The following is an 18,918-nucleotide window of genomic DNA, read 5'->3' as shown; positions in this document are numbered from 1 at the left end:
AACATTGTAACATAAAAGTCAAATCAAGTCAAATAATTTTTATTTGTATAGTTTTTTATTTGTGCTTTTCCAAATAAAATCCTTTACAGAAAATCAGCTGTAATGTCTGTAACGTCTCAAAAACATGAATAACCAACACACCTGGAAAAAAAAAAAATCAGACTTTCTATAACTTGGTATTATTTGAAATTTGACATATGTGGACATTCATTTTTAGGAAAATATTGATATAGATTATATTAGAAATATAGATTTTTATTTTTTATTTTTATTAGGTGCATATAGTTACAAATCAAAAAGGGAAATGGAAAATGCTCACAGTAGTTGCACTCAGGTCTCAGGAGGATATAGAGTAAATGCATAACAGGCCCTTCTGATGTTAAATCAGCCAAGACATTTTAAGACATTCATTTTAAACCCAACAACCACTTTCATACCAGCCCAAACTGTTTTCTACCTTCTTACCTTCTTGCCATCCTCACTCAGCTCTGAGAACTTTTTACCTCAAAAACAAAAAACAAAGGGACATCACCCGCAACTCATTGCATGTGACTACCTACAGTTTCAGGGATTTCTACTGATCTTCTCCTTTATTCCTCCCAGCCAACACATCCCTGCCAAGTGAAATTCTTCTTGGCAAAAGCATAAGATGTTGAGTTATTTTGTCAAATACAGTATCTGCCTTTCTCAATGCCCCATCAAACAAACTCTACTGAAACTGCTCGGCATTTAGTACCTAGAGACATCCTTGATGACTTACTTTCCTTGTACACCACATTGTTGCCACTGCTCAAACCTACTGCTTCATTTCTCATAACGTAAAGTAAATTAGGTCAAGAGTAAAGACTCTTGACACTGCAGCTAGACAGATGCCACTCACTTATGCTGGCCAACATGCCTCTTGCACAAATCTCCTTATTTGCTTGTCTTCAACTGCTGCTTGACTTATATTGAACCTCTGAGACTCTTCCATGTTACACCACTGTCTCTACGGTGGCCTTCAGTGCTGTTATTTGGATTGGCTGATGATGGCTTCTGCATTTCTAGGCATGGTTCTGCTTATGCAAGGTCCACAATTGTTTTCATTTATTGCACTTGCTAACCTGCACAATTATTTTTTGCTGTGCCTATTAAATTGGCCCATCTTTAGAAACTAGCTCTGATGAGACTAGCACTTTGATGCATATGCAACCAGTGTCAGAAATTAACTTTTTTATTAAGGGGTCTAAAATTGATCTTTAAGGGCATTTGTTAACCTTTTCTAACATACTGTAAAACATACAGAGTGTTGTCTATTTTCTTTATTTCAGATACTTCTATTATATTGATTACTTGAAATGGTCACTTTGGTGTCTAAACCCATAACTAATCAGAAAAGCCTAGAATAGAATTCTATAAATATATAACTTTTTATACATGTAACAGAAAATAAATGTAAGAATTCAGTGCAGGGAATGTTTTTTTTTTTTTGCCCCTACATTTTAAAAATATGGGACATTTTTTCACTTTTGGTGGCATTTTTGCCCAGAGCCCTGGTTAATTTGTGCAACTGTTGTCATATTCTTGTATTTTTTTCTTTATTTTTTTTCTTTTTTTTTTTTTTTTTTGTTAATTTGAGCTTTGAGTTTTCCGTAGAATTGAGCACATAGAGTGTTGTGCTGTAAGAAGGCAACGGGGTTTTTTCGCCATTTGAGGCTACATAAATTTGCAAGTCAGGGCTTTATTGTCTAAAAATAGAGTGCATGAGTGCAGGACTGAGATTCACCATTTTTAGGTTCCACTATATAATAATGCAGTACACATCATGATGCTTTCTATCCACATGCCTAATATGAAGTTAGAAAATACAGTTCTTTAAAAAATCTACTTCATACATTTATTTTATATATATATATTTTTAAAGTGTGGCTTGTGGCAGACATTTTTCTGACCAGCAAGTTTGAGAAGCACTCCTCTATCTGTCTCAAAAGCAGCACTGCTTAATCCTTAACATGACCGCAATGTACAGAGACATCCCGTGCCACCCATAAGCTACTCGTCATTGTTCTTTTATTAGAAAGCTGTTGTCTAGGGAGTGCCAGATCAAAAAACACGTGCTCACCAGCAAAAGACAAAATTAGGAATTTAAAATTATGACTGAAAACAACCACCAAAATATTCGCGCCTGACCTTATTAGATTAATAACTCCACCCAACATGTGTCACCATTTATCACCAGGGAGGAGTGTGTGTGTGTGTGTGTGTGTTCTGCCCCAAGCAGCTCTGCCCTGGTTTCAGTGTATGCAAGACATTTTCTGGTTTTCATCCCTAAAAGTGGAACTACTTTCTTCTGCCATGGATTCAGCGTTGATACAGTCCAAGCCTTTATTGCTAGTTCCAAAACATCACTTTAGAACTAGCAACAGAGGATAGCAAGGCTTGCGCTGCTTTACTGGAGCACTTACCGGAGTAATAAGGTAGTGCGTTTGTGTGTGTGTATGTGTGTATGTTTTTGAGTGATCGAAAGAGAGAAACTCATAAACTGAGAGAGTTCACTTCTGGGATTACCTTTTTTGTTGCAGCTCTCATCAGAAGGAACATTGCTTCAAAATCGTCAAGATTTTAAGCACTTTTTAGCAGCAGCGAATGTCTGCATTTTTGTATATAGCTTCTCCAATGTAAACCTTAACAACTGTTTTCAACCCAACTGAGATTCAGGTGTGCGCTGACATGACAGCTCTGTTTTTTGCTCACGAGAAAGTGTGTGTGTAATGCGTATATATATGTGTGTTCACGTGTGTGTGTGAAAGCTTAAGAGAGGGGGAGCACGAGGGTGTTTCCCACAGATATTTCAGATAATATAGAAACTGTTGTATTGATCAAGATTATCTAGCTTTGATACAGCTCAAGCCTTTGTTGCTAGTTCAAAAATGTCACTTTAGAACTAGCAACGAAGGATGCGCTGCTTTTCGGCATTGGAGTAACAAGGTTTTGTGTGTGTGTGTTTGTGCATGAGAAAAAAAAAGAAAAATTGCCAAAGTGTAAGTTTAAGTCTCAGCAGTGAGTGTCGCCATTCTTGTACAGCTTTACCATTGCTAAACAACTGTTTACAATCCCAGTGAGTCACAGGGGTGCGTTCCCGAGAGAGTTTGTGTGAGAGCGAAAGAGAGGGGGAGGGATAGTGCAGTGCTTTCCACTATAGCTATGTGAGGCTGATGCAAAATACAATGAAACATAAAACGTTTCACATATTAAAAGTTATTTTGGATAATAGAAACTGTTGTATTGATCAAGTCGCGGGGGGTGCTGCTCTATTTGTTGGTCATGACTCAAGTCTCAGTGTGTGTGTGTGTGGGTGAGACGAGAGCAAAAGAGAGAGAGAGAGGAGAGAGAGAGAGAGAGAGAGAGAGAGAGAGAGAGAGAGAGAGCCCAAGGACGCTTTTCAATCGAAATTTAAATACATTTAGGATATTAGGATATAGACATTGTTTGTCATTCTTATCCAATGTACTTAACCAATCTCTTTGTTTTAGTTGGTTATTCTGTTGTGGTAGCCTGTAGGGCTCTTTGAAATAACTGAAATAATTTATGTGATAAGTGTTATGGAACCGTTATACGGTCAAGACCTGGAACTACTTCATAGTTGTGCGTTTACTTGAAGAATAATTGCACACCTTAGAACGTCCGTCAACCAATCAGTATCAAGCATTCAACAGACCAGTGGTATAACACAAAATAAACCCCTTCAGGATGATACAAGTTGAAATTATTTTAGTATGTGAAAAGAAGTGGACTCTGGAATGTTGCGTGAAATATGACACTAGCACTGTGTAGGCAAATGGTTGTTTGGGAGAACAGTACAATATACAGTTTCATGGTCATTAAACAAAAATATTTTATCACAGAATGTTGTGACTGACCAATCAGAATCAAGTATTCCAGAGAGCTGTGTAATAAAGCATTGAAGTAATTAAGACAATATGAGATAGAAACACTCTCATCTCTGCTTAAGCAACCATCTCAATGCATTCAGTCCCTGTGTAATATAGATTGCATTACCATTCAGAGTTGATTAGAGAAATGTTTTTTATTTGATGTTCATTTAAATATAACATTACATAACTGGTTGTCAAACTTTATGGATTATGTATGGAATTACATGCATTTGTTTGTGTGTTCGGTGTCATGACTGCCACATCTGCGTGTCTGAAGGTTATGGGTATTGGTGTACTTATCACTATGCATCACATCTGCCCTCAGCTTTGTCACCCTTAAAGGTGAAGTGTGTAGTTCTTTTGATATTCAGATGCTTTCTCGTATTAATGCAGCTTAATGTGCAGAGACAACTATAAATAAGTCATTTGTTGGCTGATTTACAGAAGATTGCAAATACTGTGATGCTTTCAAAAATGGATTTGTTTGTTTGACATGTCAACTTCTGGCTAAACCAATGCATTTGGTTTTGGTTTGCCTGAACAATGGCAAATTAGCGGTAGGAGTCTTTGTGAACCTGTTTGAAAAAAAAAATTGCGATCCTGTTTATTGCTCCTAGTGGCACAGAAATTGCACACTTCGATGTTAACCTCAATGAATTGTGGCAATATTACTAAACAGACTTTAACTTCAAAACACTGATTTCCATTTTGCATTCTACTTAAAATCCTATTGTTTTAATTATTCCATTTTTTTCCCTGGCTATCTGTTGATTGTCTACAGTTTATCACCAGTCTTCCTTTTACTTTTACCTTGGTAAAGTGTAAGAGCTTAATACTGGACCAGAAGCATGTATTCTTAGTCACTGAAGAGGGCAAAGCTCAAGTAAAAGTTAAAGTTTTACTACATTTGTACTAAGCATTGAACTGCCATTCTATCACAAAGACTCGAGATTATTAGAATTAATAATTACGAAAAGATACTTGCATCATTTGGCATAAGCCCCATCCTATGGTTCAGCACGCCGATGCTTGCTTGAACAGTCAGATCCTGCCAGAGGCAATGACATCAGGGGAGCGGAGCTTACCCCACCCAGGACAGGACCTAAACTGTTGGTGATGGGGTGGAGGGGGGTGAAAGCACGGAAGTATGCGAACAATGAGAGGCAGCTGGCAGGCTTAGAAAGCAGAGGCTGTATTGTGATTGGATGGGATGCCTGATAGATTGAATCCCAAGATCTTCCTGCTAGAACTATGCTTACATTTTCATCATTCCACATGCATCAATATGCATGTAAAAGTGTGTGCTTTAGTATGAAGATCTTTACTCATACGGGAGGAGTATATGAAGAACTACAATACCTAATGGGATCTTAAATAATAAAATGTGAATAATAATGAAATTCATCAATCCTTTCCTCTAGTGATTATAGGTTGATGTGTAATATTTATCTTTATTAATCAGCCTCTGTTCGTGTGTGAGTTGCATTAATTAAATTACTTACACAGTTCAACATACTGAACATGCTGGTCCTTGTCTCCTATTAACTATCACAATCCACACCCTGCTAATCATCATGATAAGCAAGAGCTACAGGACGTTAAGTGCAGAATGTTGATTAGACACTGATTAGGGTGTATGTGTGATTAAGGAGGAGATGATCAGGTGTCTTTGCATCTTCTCCTGAAAAGTTTGTACACATTGCCATCAGTTCAATAAGCCAATATTGGCACTCTGAAACAAACTGGCTGTGATTCTGTATCATTTACAAATAATCTCCTCTCTTTGTTTAATTTAATGCTTCTCTCAACATATAATATCTTAACATTCTTAGAAGCCTACTTTAGAAATGAAATAAAGGTGAAATGTTGTAGGACCTCCACTTAAGGAAAGGGGCTCATTAATGCTTCAATATACAGTAATATACAGTACGTTAATAAAACCTTCTCTCTTTACTTTCTTTCCTTTCCCTTCCTCTCCAGCTCCTTTCTATCTTTACTATTTTGCAATATTAAAGAGCAATGTTAATGTGAGGGAGAGGCAGTAGCCGAAAGCAATAAAACACATAGCTGACAAGATCTTAATTGAGCTGCTGGATTCAGTTCAAAAGGCCAAATAAGAGTGCAGTGAAGTGGGAATGGGATGGCTGGCATGGGGAAATTTACTAGTAGGAGGACAGAACAAGAAATGTTGAAGGAGAATGATGGCGAGGGAAAGCAGGAGTGAGTTAGTGCAAAAGTTAAGTGGAGAACAGAAGTTTTGAAAGCAAAAGGGGCAGGGGAAGGTGAGAGGATGAGCAGAACTGTATTTTCTCTCCACTCTGAGAAGTTTTGATCTCATCTTATGAATAATCCGAGGTAAATGTTGATTGATCAAGCTGGCATTGAGTAAATGGAAAGAGAGAAACGAGGAGTGAGAAGCTGCTAAAAGTGCTGAAATTGCTCTATGTGGAAAGGAGGAGGATTAAATATAAGATGCTTTTTATAAACCTTTTGTTTCAAAGCATTTTATTCCAAGTAAATACAGTGTGTGTGTTATTGTGTGCATTAAAAGTGCAAATGTTTAGTCTTTCTTATAGAGGACTGTATACACAGAATGCGTAAAAAAAATTACATCTATGATTAGGTGGACCAGCCATTAATCTGGGTGGACCAGTTTCACCCTGGCCCTTAATTGGCCTCACCCCAGGCCATGGTACTGAATAATTGCCATAATCACGTACAGTGGTATTTACATGGTAATTCAAGTTATTTCAAAGAATACCATGGTATTACCATAGTACATGTAATAATACATAATACATGATATTATCACAGTACCATGTCTAAAACAATGATTGTATAACCTTTGGTAACTTTCTGTAAGTGATGAATATCATTGATTTCAGTGCAGGATGTTGGCTGAACAGTTCAAATATACTTGTTTAAGCTTTTGTGCAGTTCGTTTTATTGCTCAAAGTTCTTAAGTGAGAAGGGTACTGCTGTAAATATATCTATATACCAGCCTTATTCTCACTTTGTATATTATGAAACAATAATTCTTCCTGTACTAATTGTTTCCATCTTCAATGTAATTTAGATTGGCACTACGAAACTTCATAATAATGCATGGGATGATGATGCATTATGGGAGTGTGGTTGTTTATGTCAGGGTTATGCAAATCCTGGAGCAAATTACAGATGAACTCACATGGGTTCATTAAAGTGAATTACTCTGCATTCAGAGAGATAGTATCGCAACGTGTGCATGCACGTGTTAGAGAAATGAAAACAATGTTTTAATTGTGTGTAAAGGAATGACAATTCCCCTCTGTCATTATAGCTTGTATAACAGGATTATAACAGGTTTAAAAAAAGGTTTCACAAATAAACAATAATAACAAAAACAAACAAAAAAAAAACATGAGTGATAATGAAGTATATAACCACTCTCTTTCTCTCAATTGCACTCAATCTGTTTTTATTCTTCTCCTTTTACAGGAAGACTATTGAGGTGAAGATTATTGATGATGAAGAGTATGAAAAGAACAAGACATTCAGCATTGAGTTAGGAGAGCCAGTGTTACTGGAGATCGGACAGAAACATGGTAAAGTGTGTAAATTTGTGTGTGCATGTATGTTCTTCCATGTCTAAGTGAAAACATTGAGCCATTGAACCTAATGGAGAGAAACTGCAACAAATGTGCATACTGTAAACTGTGGGCTTCTTAGATTATATTTAGATTCATTAACAAAGTGAAAAATATCAACAGTTTAAATACACAAATTTCATTTGCCAAACACAGTCTCAAAATTGTATCCTTACATTGAATCAGTCATGTTTTTTGTTTGTTTTTTGTGATGAATTTTTTATTCAAGACTGCAAACAATGTTAATAACAATAGATAACAATGCTAGTGTACAAATATACAAATATACAAATATCAAGTACAACACTCTGAACAGTCTTACCATTTTTTATCACTTCCCACCCACCCATGGCAACCATGTTGCCTCCCCCACCCCGACTCCCCCTATATCACATTTTGGTGCAGTTACTGATAATACATACATTAAAACTGTATCATGACCATTCAATAGAATGACACTTTGAATAACAAAAAAAAAAAAAAAAATATGTATAATATACATCTGCCCTTGACCATGCTGAGAGAGTTTTTAGAGTAGCTCCATGTATTCTGGCCACTGATAATTCCATGTTCACAATGTCTAAGAAGGAGTACATCCAATGTGACCAGGCGAGAGAGTGTGGAGGTTGCCAGTGTAAGGCAAGCATTTTCTTAGCTGCAGTCAACCCAGAGAATAACAGTCTTTTCTGAAGCAATGAAAAACTGTACGTTGAATCGTCATTTAGCAGCAAAAGTTTAGGACAGCATGGTATACCAGTCTCAAAAATGTCCTTTAAAGTCGCAGATACCTGTACCCAAAACTTATTTACTTGGCAAGTCCCAGAACATGTGCTTATAAGTGTCTATGGAGCCCACAGAACATAAATTACAATTAAGAGAAGGGGATAGTTTCATTAAATAACATTTCCTGGGGGTGAGATACATCCTGTGAACCAATTTGTAAGGGATTCATTGTAGGTTAGGGTTTTTTGAAAGATGTCTAAGGTTAACCCATATTGCATCCCAGCAATTATCGCCATTATTGGCTTCTGTGCTTGCACCACATATATCTCTATGCCAGATGTCCAATATTGGTAGTTGTTTAGGAGGTTTCCAAAATCAACAAATATAGAGATGATACCATACCCTTTGTACATCCTTTTTCTGTTAGCACTGTGTGCAATGTGAGAGAAGGGATAGTAGTACCCCACTGAGCTCGCATGGCGGATCTCAAATGCAAATAAAAGAAAAAAGAGGTCCCTGGCATATTCTGTACGCAAGTCATTAAACATCCGTAAACCATCCTTCCACCATATGTCAGCTAAAACATGAATACCTCTATCGATCTACTCAGAAAAAACAAAGGGTTGGTTATTCGTGAGAAGTCTATAATTGTGGAATAATGGAGAGTGAGTATGCCATTTAAAATCATTGTGAGAGAACTTTGATGCAGTGCACCAGATATGAGAAGATATGATATTATTGGGCCCAAATGCCTCTTTGCACTCTTTAAAGGAATATTATGGTATATTAAATATTGTAATCTATGAGGTAGCGCCAGATTGAGTTCAACTGGTTGCCAAGAAGCGAGAGATCCAGGATTGAACCATACTGTGAGAGATTGCAAAATAAACGGCCAATGATAAAATGTAAAGTTTGGTAATGCGAGGCCACCAGCATCTTTGTTGCGCTGCATAGTTGTAGATTTTACACGAGGAGGTTTGCCATTCCATATGAATTTAGAAGCCAATGCTTGAAATTTAGTCCAGTAATCCATGGGTGACAGAAGTGGTATCATAGAGGAGATAAAATTAATGCAAGGTAAAACATACATTTTAATGACAGAAATCCGGGCTTGTAAGGATAATGGTAGTGCAGATCAACGAGTCAGATCCATATCTACGCGATTAAATATTCTTTGAAAATGTCTTAAACCTATTGTGTGTAGTGATGGAAAAATCTCCACTCCCAGATATCTAAAACTAGATACTATCAGAATGCATGTAGGAAGAGTAGACTAAGAAGATGAGTTATTTAAATGCATCAGTACCGATTTAGTCCAGTTAATCTTATAACCAGAGAGTGAACTAAATTAATTAAATGTTGAAAGAACATGTGGAATTGAATAAGCTGTATCACTGACATATAATATAATTTGCATATATATAGATATCCGATGTGAGGTGTTACAAAAAGTCGTGGGTCTCACCATGGTGTGTTGGCGGATTTTCTTATCAAGCAACTCAAGGGAAAGGGCAAACAAAAGTGGAGAAAGAGGGCACCCCTGACGAGTCCCACGCGAAATTGTAAACTGTGGTGGGCAAGTACATCCTGTCATGACCACTGCAGAAGGATTAGCAAATAAAACTTTTATTATATTAATATACTCTCTACCTAGCCCAAAGCGTTCCAAAACTGTCCAGTGGTATTACCACTCAAGCCTGTCAAAGGCCTTTTCAGCATCTAAAGACAATGTACCGCACGGCGAACCGTTTCCACTAACAGCGTGAATGATATGTAGTATCCGATGTACATTATCAGCTGCCAAGCAAGATTTAGTAAAACCGGTCTGATCATTGTGCACCAGCTTAGTCATAAAAATGTCTAAATGGGAGGCTAGAACTTTAGCATATAATTTGACATCACTATTTAAAAGAGACAATGGTCTATGATTCCCACAATGAGTTAAGTCTTTGTCAGGCTTAGGTAGCAGGGTAATAATGGCCATATTAGCATTATTATTAAAAGAACCCTCACAAATAGAGTAACTGATCATATTAACAACGGCTGTCCCAGTTCTTCCCAAAAAGTAAGGTATAGCTCTGGAAGAATTCCATCCCATCTCGGGGACTTCCACTTCTTCATGGCTATAAGAGCTACCTTTAATTCCTCTAATGAAATTGGAGCATTCAGAGATGCTGCCTCTTCATCAGAGAAATATGGAAGAGTGAGATCCTGAAGAAAGTTATTACATGCCTACTCATTAAAGACTAAATCTGATTTATATAATTTCTGATAAAAAGACCTAAATTCTTTATTAATGCTTGGATTCACTTATCAAGCCATCAGGAGTTTGAATTGCCATAATATTTGAATATTTTTCACTATTCTTCAACCTAAGAGCTAGGAGATGACTTGGTTTAGCCAATTGAAATAATAAGTTCTCCTAGTTTTGTGCATCAAAAACTCTGCTCTACGCCGTAACAAGAAATTGAGTTCTGCTTATGTCAGTATTAACTCTTGTTGGACAGGTCTTGCATTCCAGTGAGGGGTGGTGGGAGTATTTAAGGAGAGGAGGCAGCAGTAGATGGGGAGAGAGAGACAAACGGAGCTGTGTGTGTGTGTTTGACATATCAGCATGAAGCAGTGTGTTCTTGTATGCAACTGAGAAGTGCAGCAATAAATGTCTACGTGTTTACTCCCTCACTGGAACGCGAGACCGGTGTGGCGCACAGGTGGAACTCATTCACCACTTATCTTCCCGGCCTCGCTCTGCCCAGAAGCTGCTCAGCCCCGCCCTGCTCACCACAAACCCTTTATAGCATCCCAGAGAAAATGAGGATCATCCACCGAACCGACATTCACCTCTATAAACCACCTTAATTTCTCTCTAAACGTTGCACAAAAATCTTTATTTTGTAACAGTGTGTTGTTAAAATGCCAGCATGCAGCCTTAGTTGGAGCAGACACAAGATAGAGTTTAGCTGAGTCTACACTGTGATCAGATAGAGGACATGGAATTATTTCAACACTGTGTATTTCTGAATATGAAGCAGAAGATATGAGAATATAATCCAGTCTGGAATAACTTTTATGTCTGTAGGAATAGAATGTGTACTGTCTCATATTAGGATGGTATGTGATATACATCAATTAAGCTAAAATCAGACATAAATTTACACAGAGCAGTAGTAGATAAAGACTGTGATGGATGGTTTTTCAAACAGGATCAATCGAGGGATACATCAACTACAGCATTCATGTCAGCACCGATGATAAGGAAACAATCTTGGATTCGTAATAAAGTTATTGTTAAAGCAGGAACATTTTTCAACTGAGATCAAACCGAGACTGAGCGTAAATCAAAATAAAAGCAAAATTCTGACCCGCTATATATGCTGTTATGTATGACACTCTATCTTCCTCAGAGTTATACCTTTCCAAGATGTTAAAAGAAAGTCTTTGTTTCAACACGACAAGTGAACCCAGAGATTTACTGTCTAATGAAGTTGATGTAGCCATGTATTAATATTTGTTAGAGAACCTCTGGACGTCTGGTTCCTTAAATGTGACTCTTGAATAAGTACCAGGTAGGCACAGGCAGCACGCTTAATGGGACCATTCAGTCCATTCACATTCCAGCTTATAATATGAAGAGTTTCCATTGCCATTCTTTCTCCAAAATTATTGACCAACACGGGTCCATACCATCGAAAAAGCTAAAAAACAATTAACTGAACCTTCAAAAGACACATAATGTTACAGAAGGAGAAATACCCACCCACCATGGTTGCCACAACCCCCACGGACACCCAACCACAAAAATATGAAAACACATGGACGAAAAGAACATCCCCCCCCCAAAAAAAACACATGGGTGAACCAATAACCAACTGTTGGACAACCTGGCCCCGAGTAAGTCGTCAGACACGATAGAACCACCTTTGCCCCAGCCATAAATAATCTATTAATAACAAATACAGCAATAGTTTGCCAGATAGGCTAGTTTGCCTCGAGTCAGTTTACGTTGTGCCGGGTAGTTCAAAAAGGTCTTATAGCCCATTTTCTGTGATTTGCTGGTGACCTCCATGAAGGCGTGGCGACGGTTAATGGTAACGATACTGTAATCCGCGGTAAATCTGATGTCTTTCTCGTTGACCTTAAGTGGAGATTTCCTAGCTGCCCTGAGAATTCGATCACGGTCAGTAAAACGCAGCATCTTCATGATGACCGTTCAAGGCCTGCCTGTGTTGTTGGGAGGTCCAACGCGGGGAGCTCTCATAATCTCTGGGTTTATGTCAGTCAACGAAGGAAACCATAGTGGCAAAGACATTGAGATGTAGGTCAAGAGATTAGAGGATTCAACACCTTCGTGTAGGTTCATGATGCGAATATTATCCCTGCGGCTCTTGTCTTCCAAATCAGCTAGTTTCTCCTTGTAGACCGCAAGTTAAACAGAACATTTTTCATTGTTTTTCTCCGTCTGACTGACTCGGCTGGTCAGGATTGAATATCTGTCACAAAATTCTCTTATCGCATTTGAACAGCCGGATAGCTCCATCTGAATGTTGTCTAATCTGTCTTGCAAAGTTTTAAACTGTGCTTCTCCATCGCTGAAGCAATCATGGCGGTGAGAGACTCCTCCATCTTGTCCATTTCATGTGTTTGTTCATGTTGCGCCTGCCTGCCAGAGGATTTCCCTTGACATGAAGCCATAATGTAATTGCAAAATACTGAAGAGTTAAAGATATGCCCAAAAATTATTTAATTAACATTGATAATTCGTTGAATATGAGTAGGGTCAGCAGAGCTACAGAACAAAGCTACAATCGTGCTCACAGGTCACGTGTTCTCACGAATTCACACTTTTGCTTATTGTATTCATAGAATAATAAGAAACTGTTTTCTAATTAGCCACTGAAGTGCACCTAAGGAAGCAATTCTGTGTCCCCCTCATATTTACACCAGCAACTGTATTTTTGTGTCATACTCGGCTGCACATTCTCAGTTATTAAACAAAAATTAAAGCTTGTAAATGAGCAGTGCATCTGAAGCCACACATAAAGCAACTGTAGAGGTCATTAAATGAGGAGGGTATGAACAAACTGGTGAAAGATGAATGGTAACCGATAAAAGAAAGGAAAAAGCAGAATAAAAAAACAGAACTGGATGAACTGAGGGTTTCGGTTGAGCAATTATTATGAAATGTTATTTTCCGTTTAAAGACATGATTTTAATGAAGTGAAAATTATTTTATCTATCTATCTATCTGGCTTTGTAGATAGTGTGCACCTTGGTACATATATTTATTAGCCACTAATACCTGCAGCATGTGACGTTTGAAAATAGAAAATAATTGTTAGCAGTGTGACTGGAGGCTATCATTATTCCCTACATTTTTTATGCAGCCTCCTCCGGCAATTTTACAATTTAATTAGCACAATGACACTGATAAGATATATGGAATTTCCTGCTTGTCAGTTTTAGAATCTCTCCATTGAGCAATTTCTTTTGCAGTCATCAGTCACCGTTAGTTACTCTTTTTTTCACTCTGGGACACTTTAGGACTTTTATGAATATGTTTTGAATAATCTATTTTTTTTCTCTCACTGTTCATCTGTATCATTGTGTACTTTAGGAGACTCTAATGAGAACAGACCTGAGGTTGGGGCTGAGGAAGAGGAAGTGGCTAAGATGGGATGTCCCAGTCTGGGAGAACATACCAGGCTAGAGGTGGTGATTGAAGAGTCCTATGAGTTTAAGGTAAAACTTATTTACCTCAAGTTATCAGTGTGGCTTAATAAAATGGATAGTCCTGGTTGGGGTTAACGGTATGAGATTTTCTTGGTATGATAACTGTCACAAACAATAACATGCTATTACTGTCTCATGGTATTAAGGTGCATTGTTAAGGTGCATTCAGTTATAGCAATGTTCCCTACTGCAATTTCACTATGCCATCCTGTCCACCATTCTGTCAGAAATAATTTTTTAATTATTATGGTTGCTTTTGTAATTTAGTATCTTGAAACTATTACATCCCAGTCCTGGATGCTGATTAGTTAATACAATGCTAAAATATACAATATAGTGACAGCTATGGTGTGATGTATATCACTGTGCAGCTTGTTGTGCCTAACAACACCCTTTAGCTGTGACTATATTGAGAATATAGCACAGTTTCATGTACCTTGTTTCTTAAATACAAGATAAGTTCATACAAATAATCACATATTGATTATAATGGATTTTATGCATTATAATTACAAAACTTTGTTAAATGTGTTTTTGTGTCTGTCTATGTGTGTAGAGTACTGTGGATAAGCTCATTAAGAAGACTAATCTGGCTCTGGTTGTGGGCAGCAGTAGCTGGAGAGAGCAGTTTGTTAGTGCTGTTACTGTGAGCGCAGGTATGCTACTTCCTGTTTGTTCATACTTTACATCCTATCCACAACGATATCCATTATAGAGCACAGTACTGACCACCCATTTTTTTAGTGGCCTTGGTTTCAGAAGTATTTTTCTCATTTATTTTTTACATTTCTTAAAATTCTAAATATTCTTCTATAAAGAGTTTTAAGCCTTGAGCTAATCCAACCAGCTCCCAGAAGTATCCCAACATTACAAACTTTGATTTGAAGCTAAAAATTATTGGAAATTCGTCAAAAAACCAAAGGTAAATGAGACTGTTGCTGCATCCGAAATCACGTACTGTCAGAGTATGTATTGCATTTGATGAAGGACGCACTTATCCGCCAGTAATAAAGTATGTTCTTTAGGTATGCAGATGAGTAGTATGAACAGATTGCAGACTTCATCCGGCAACATAGGCATTGTCCAGTGTCCAAAATATAGAGTGTGATGATGTAATAACTAGGGCTGTTGATTTAACGCATTAATTCAGTGTGATTAATTATAGAAAATTAACGTGTTAAAAAAAATGTATGCAATTAATCTTTTCCCTGGACCGTAATAAGGAATATTCCTTCCATCTGAGCAATGCAAGCTTAAAGTACCACCTGTTTTCAGCAGGGGGCAGTAAGCAAAACTCCAGATGTACAGTACAGGCAACACGTTGCGCAGCTGTACAGAGAATAAACCACACGCAGGCTTCTTGACAGTAGCAAGAGCACAAGTTGAGGATGTGTTTTTGTGTTCAAACACAGCTGGACGTGTTTTATTAAGTGTTAAACTCTGGTTAACTTGACACATAGACATAAAAATGCTGTGTTTGTGAAATGGCATGTACGCATGTGCACATTGACTCGTCCTAAGAAAAGCCCTGATAATAAAACTGGTAACAGATTGACAAATTCATTTGCAAAATGAAATGGACTGTAGGCCAATAAATAATATGATCAATAATATGGATTTAAACAATATATTGCCTTCTAGAGCCAATTTTTATAATGTCATATCAGTAGCTTTACTCATCTGCTACAATCATGGAATTTTTTTTAACCATTTAATGTGCTAATTATACTATTTATAATATGTATGTGGAATTATTTAAATATAAATAAATTTAATAATTACATATTGAATCATTGTTATTTGATGGTCTTTCACAGCAAATATTTAAATATGCGATTAATTGTGATTAATTCAATTAATTAATCGGCATATCATGTAAATAATTTTATTACAAATTGTAATCAATTGACAACCCTAGTAATAACATTATCTGCAAAAATAAGTTACTCTGGTTTTGTTAAACAAGCACCATTGAAGCACAAACAAATTTCTTGGGATATACTGTATATACTGTATCACTTACAGCTGAACTCAGTTACGTTATTTGCAATGCTTCATGGGAGTGGGCGATCACTGCTGATTGCTCTTACCTCCATTTCCATAGTAAAAGCAACTTATCTGATTTGTTGTCTGTCTTCAGGATTATGGGTAGTATAGTTCTTTACTGGAAATTAGCTATTACAGTTTTTAAAACAGGGCTCATTTTGTCAAAACACTACTCTTAATTCACACAACCATACACACAAGTAGCAGAACACCTCAGATCTTTTGCAAAATGAAACACTTCATTCAAAACTATACAAAAAGTTATAAAAACATTTTTCATGTGATCTGATTCTGTTTGAACCAGTTTCACACTGCTGTGCTAAAACACTTTTAACATTTCTGCTTTTCTAATGATATAGTCTGGGATTGATTTTTTGAGATATTGTTAGAGTAAAGTACATGAATGTATTGACCAAACACAGCACACAAGACCAGTACTGCACACAGCACACATTGTGATGTTACCACCACTTTGGCCCGGGACATTCAAAATAGCTCTGTGGCCAATGATGTTTCTCCCTCTCCCTCTTCCTCTTCCTCTTACTGCAATGTTGCCTTCCATTTGGTTGAAGACAGGTAAACTCATCTGTTGCCTTTTTATAGTGCTTACACCTGATTGGTGAGTTTACAATTAAGCACCTAAGTGTCTGTACACCTGACGGCCATGTTTGATCAAATGGTTCATAGGTGTGGTGTTTTGAAAGTTAGTGCCTTGAAATGGCAAAGAAGTGACATCATGTTAGATTTATGTGTCTAATGTAGAGAAGTGTGTTTAGTGTTTTGCAAAACACTAAACACACTTCTCTACAGTAGTGTGAGGCTGAGAATGTGCTTATAGTTGTGCAGATCTGGGCTGAGGTTTTGCTACTTGAGTGGCAGGTTTCACTAACTGTGTTATTTTTAATTGTAGTGTGTAAGCAATCGTTAAAAACTGGAAGCTTCGTTGTAAGTTGAAATCACACTGATTTGTGGCTTATACAAAAGCATACTGTATATAATCGCGTAACAACCTCAGAGCTCACGGTAGGTCTTTCATGAAACGTTTCTATGTTGTTAAAAATCTATTTCTTTTATGAAAAAATGAATGAGATTTTTATTTCCAGAACCTGACTTTGGCGCTCTGAAATGAATTTGTGTGCTCTGTCTCAGATATGCATTAATGGCTTTTTAGCTTCTGCCAAAATAGATTTTATATTAATTGATCTATCACTTTCTACAACATGCAGTCTATACCATATAGTGTGTTTTGCCATGTTCATTTGAAACTCAAGGATATTAATCTCAAGGGTTCTCATGTATGCTAAGCCGCATTATCAGCAAGTTGTCATTCTATAAGTCACAACTTATCTTCATCTTTGACCTCTCAGGTGATGATGACGAAGAGGAGAGTGGTGAGGAGCGTCTTCCGTCCTGCTTCGATTACATTATGCACTTCCTCACAGTCTTCTGGAAGGTTCTTTTTGCCTTCGTCCCACCCACAGAGTACTGGAACGGATGGGCCTGCTTCATTGTGTCTATCTGTCTGATTGGTGTGTTGACGGCGGTCACGGGCGATCTCGCTTGTCACTTTGGGTGCACTATTGGCCTGAAGGATTCAGTCACCGCTGTGGTGTTTGTTGCCTTGGGGACTTCTGTCCCAGGTTAGTGTCAAAGAAAAATGTGCCTAAATGCAATTGCTTGTCACCAGATTTCAGATAATTCAAATAAACTGGCTCAGAGATCTGGCATAGTGGGTAGCACACATGCTAATGACACATAAAGAACTGTTGGCTCACAGAGACACGGTTCAGGTACAGCCTTTGTCATGTCCCGATCCCACTCCCCCTCTCCTTCCCTAATGCTTTCCGGTCATTCTTGACTGGTCCTATCCTTAAAGGCATTAGAAAACTTAAAGAAAGTTTAGAGCAAATTAATAAATTCATGAATTAAATGAATTTATGAAATATTAAATTAAGCCTCAATTAAAGTAAATTAAAGATTTTTCAATTTTCTGAAGAAATGAGTGTTGCTTGTTTAAAGTGAACATTCTAAATATACTGTAAACTAATAAAACAAGAAAACACCATATTTGATATAACCAACTCAAAATATAGCGACAGACAGCAGTAATTAATTAGAAGACTGACTTCTGGTAAAAAGTCTCTTTTTATGGTTGTGCGGGGGCTCAAGTGAGTTGGTGAATCACTGATGTGAATGGACCCCACAATTATACACAGCCATCATTCATTTCCATTGCACAAATTATGCTGGACCAGTTACGAGCACAAGTGTAATAGTGTAATGACCAGAACCGTCTTTGTGTAACACCTTTTTTCAATAAATATAATAACACATTTTTTGACACATTTTGTGTCATGCCTCTTAATTAACTTCTTGAATAGTTACTATCACAATTTTTTTGCATCTTTATGGATTTAGACCTCAATGAGCTCAAAATACACCTATATTATTATTATTATTATTATTATTATTATGAAAAGGCTGATATGTATCATGCATTAGGGTTAATTTCATAGGGAACACTAAGGCCACCTATAGGCGATACTTGTCACACCAGTATTGATGCTTGGTCTCTGAAACTCAGTGCTGTAACCTACATTCTAGATATTATCACAAGTTAAGCATTTAGATATATAGTAAGATGCTTTAAAAGACTATTATTTCTCAGTCAAAAATGACTGAACAGAACTTGAGTTTTAATATTTGTACATGTTCTACATGTCAAGCTTGTACACTGGCGGCCAAAAGTTTGGAATAATGTACAGATTTTGCTCTTATGGAAAGAAATTGGTACTTTTAATCACCAAAATGGCATTCAACTGATCACAATGTATAGTCAGGACATTGATAATGTGAAAAATTACTATTACAATTGAAAA

The 18,918-nt window shown here is 37.2% G+C and overlaps 1 protein-coding gene across 3 annotated transcripts in view; it reads left to right on the top strand.

Annotated features, from left to right (window-relative positions):
* The window catches only part of LOC127441066 (sodium/calcium exchanger 1-like), an 85,118-nt gene that overhangs the window by 59,968 nt on the left and 6,232 nt on the right, over positions 1-18,918 (top strand). For 2 of the 3 annotated variants that reach the window (XM_051698242.1, XM_051698236.1), the window contains exons 5-8: positions 7,392-7,498; positions 13,878-14,002; positions 14,550-14,649; positions 17,407-17,679. In XM_051698242.1, coding sequence (XP_051554202.1) covers positions 7,392-7,498; positions 13,878-14,002; positions 14,550-14,649; positions 17,407-17,679 — 605 coding nt within the window. Of the gene's footprint in view, positions 1-2,317; positions 2,457-7,391; positions 7,499-13,877; positions 14,003-14,549; positions 14,650-17,406; positions 17,680-18,918 lie in introns of those variants that run through there. The other variant, XM_051698251.1, reaches the window with a different exon arrangement.

Source organism: Myxocyprinus asiaticus, chromosome 1, assembly GCF_019703515.2.
Source record: "Myxocyprinus asiaticus isolate MX2 ecotype Aquarium Trade chromosome 1, UBuf_Myxa_2, whole genome shotgun sequence".
Lineage (NCBI taxonomy): Eukaryota > Metazoa > Chordata > Actinopteri > Cypriniformes > Catostomidae > Myxocyprinus > Myxocyprinus asiaticus.
This window is presented reverse-complemented; position numbering and strand designations above follow the sequence as displayed.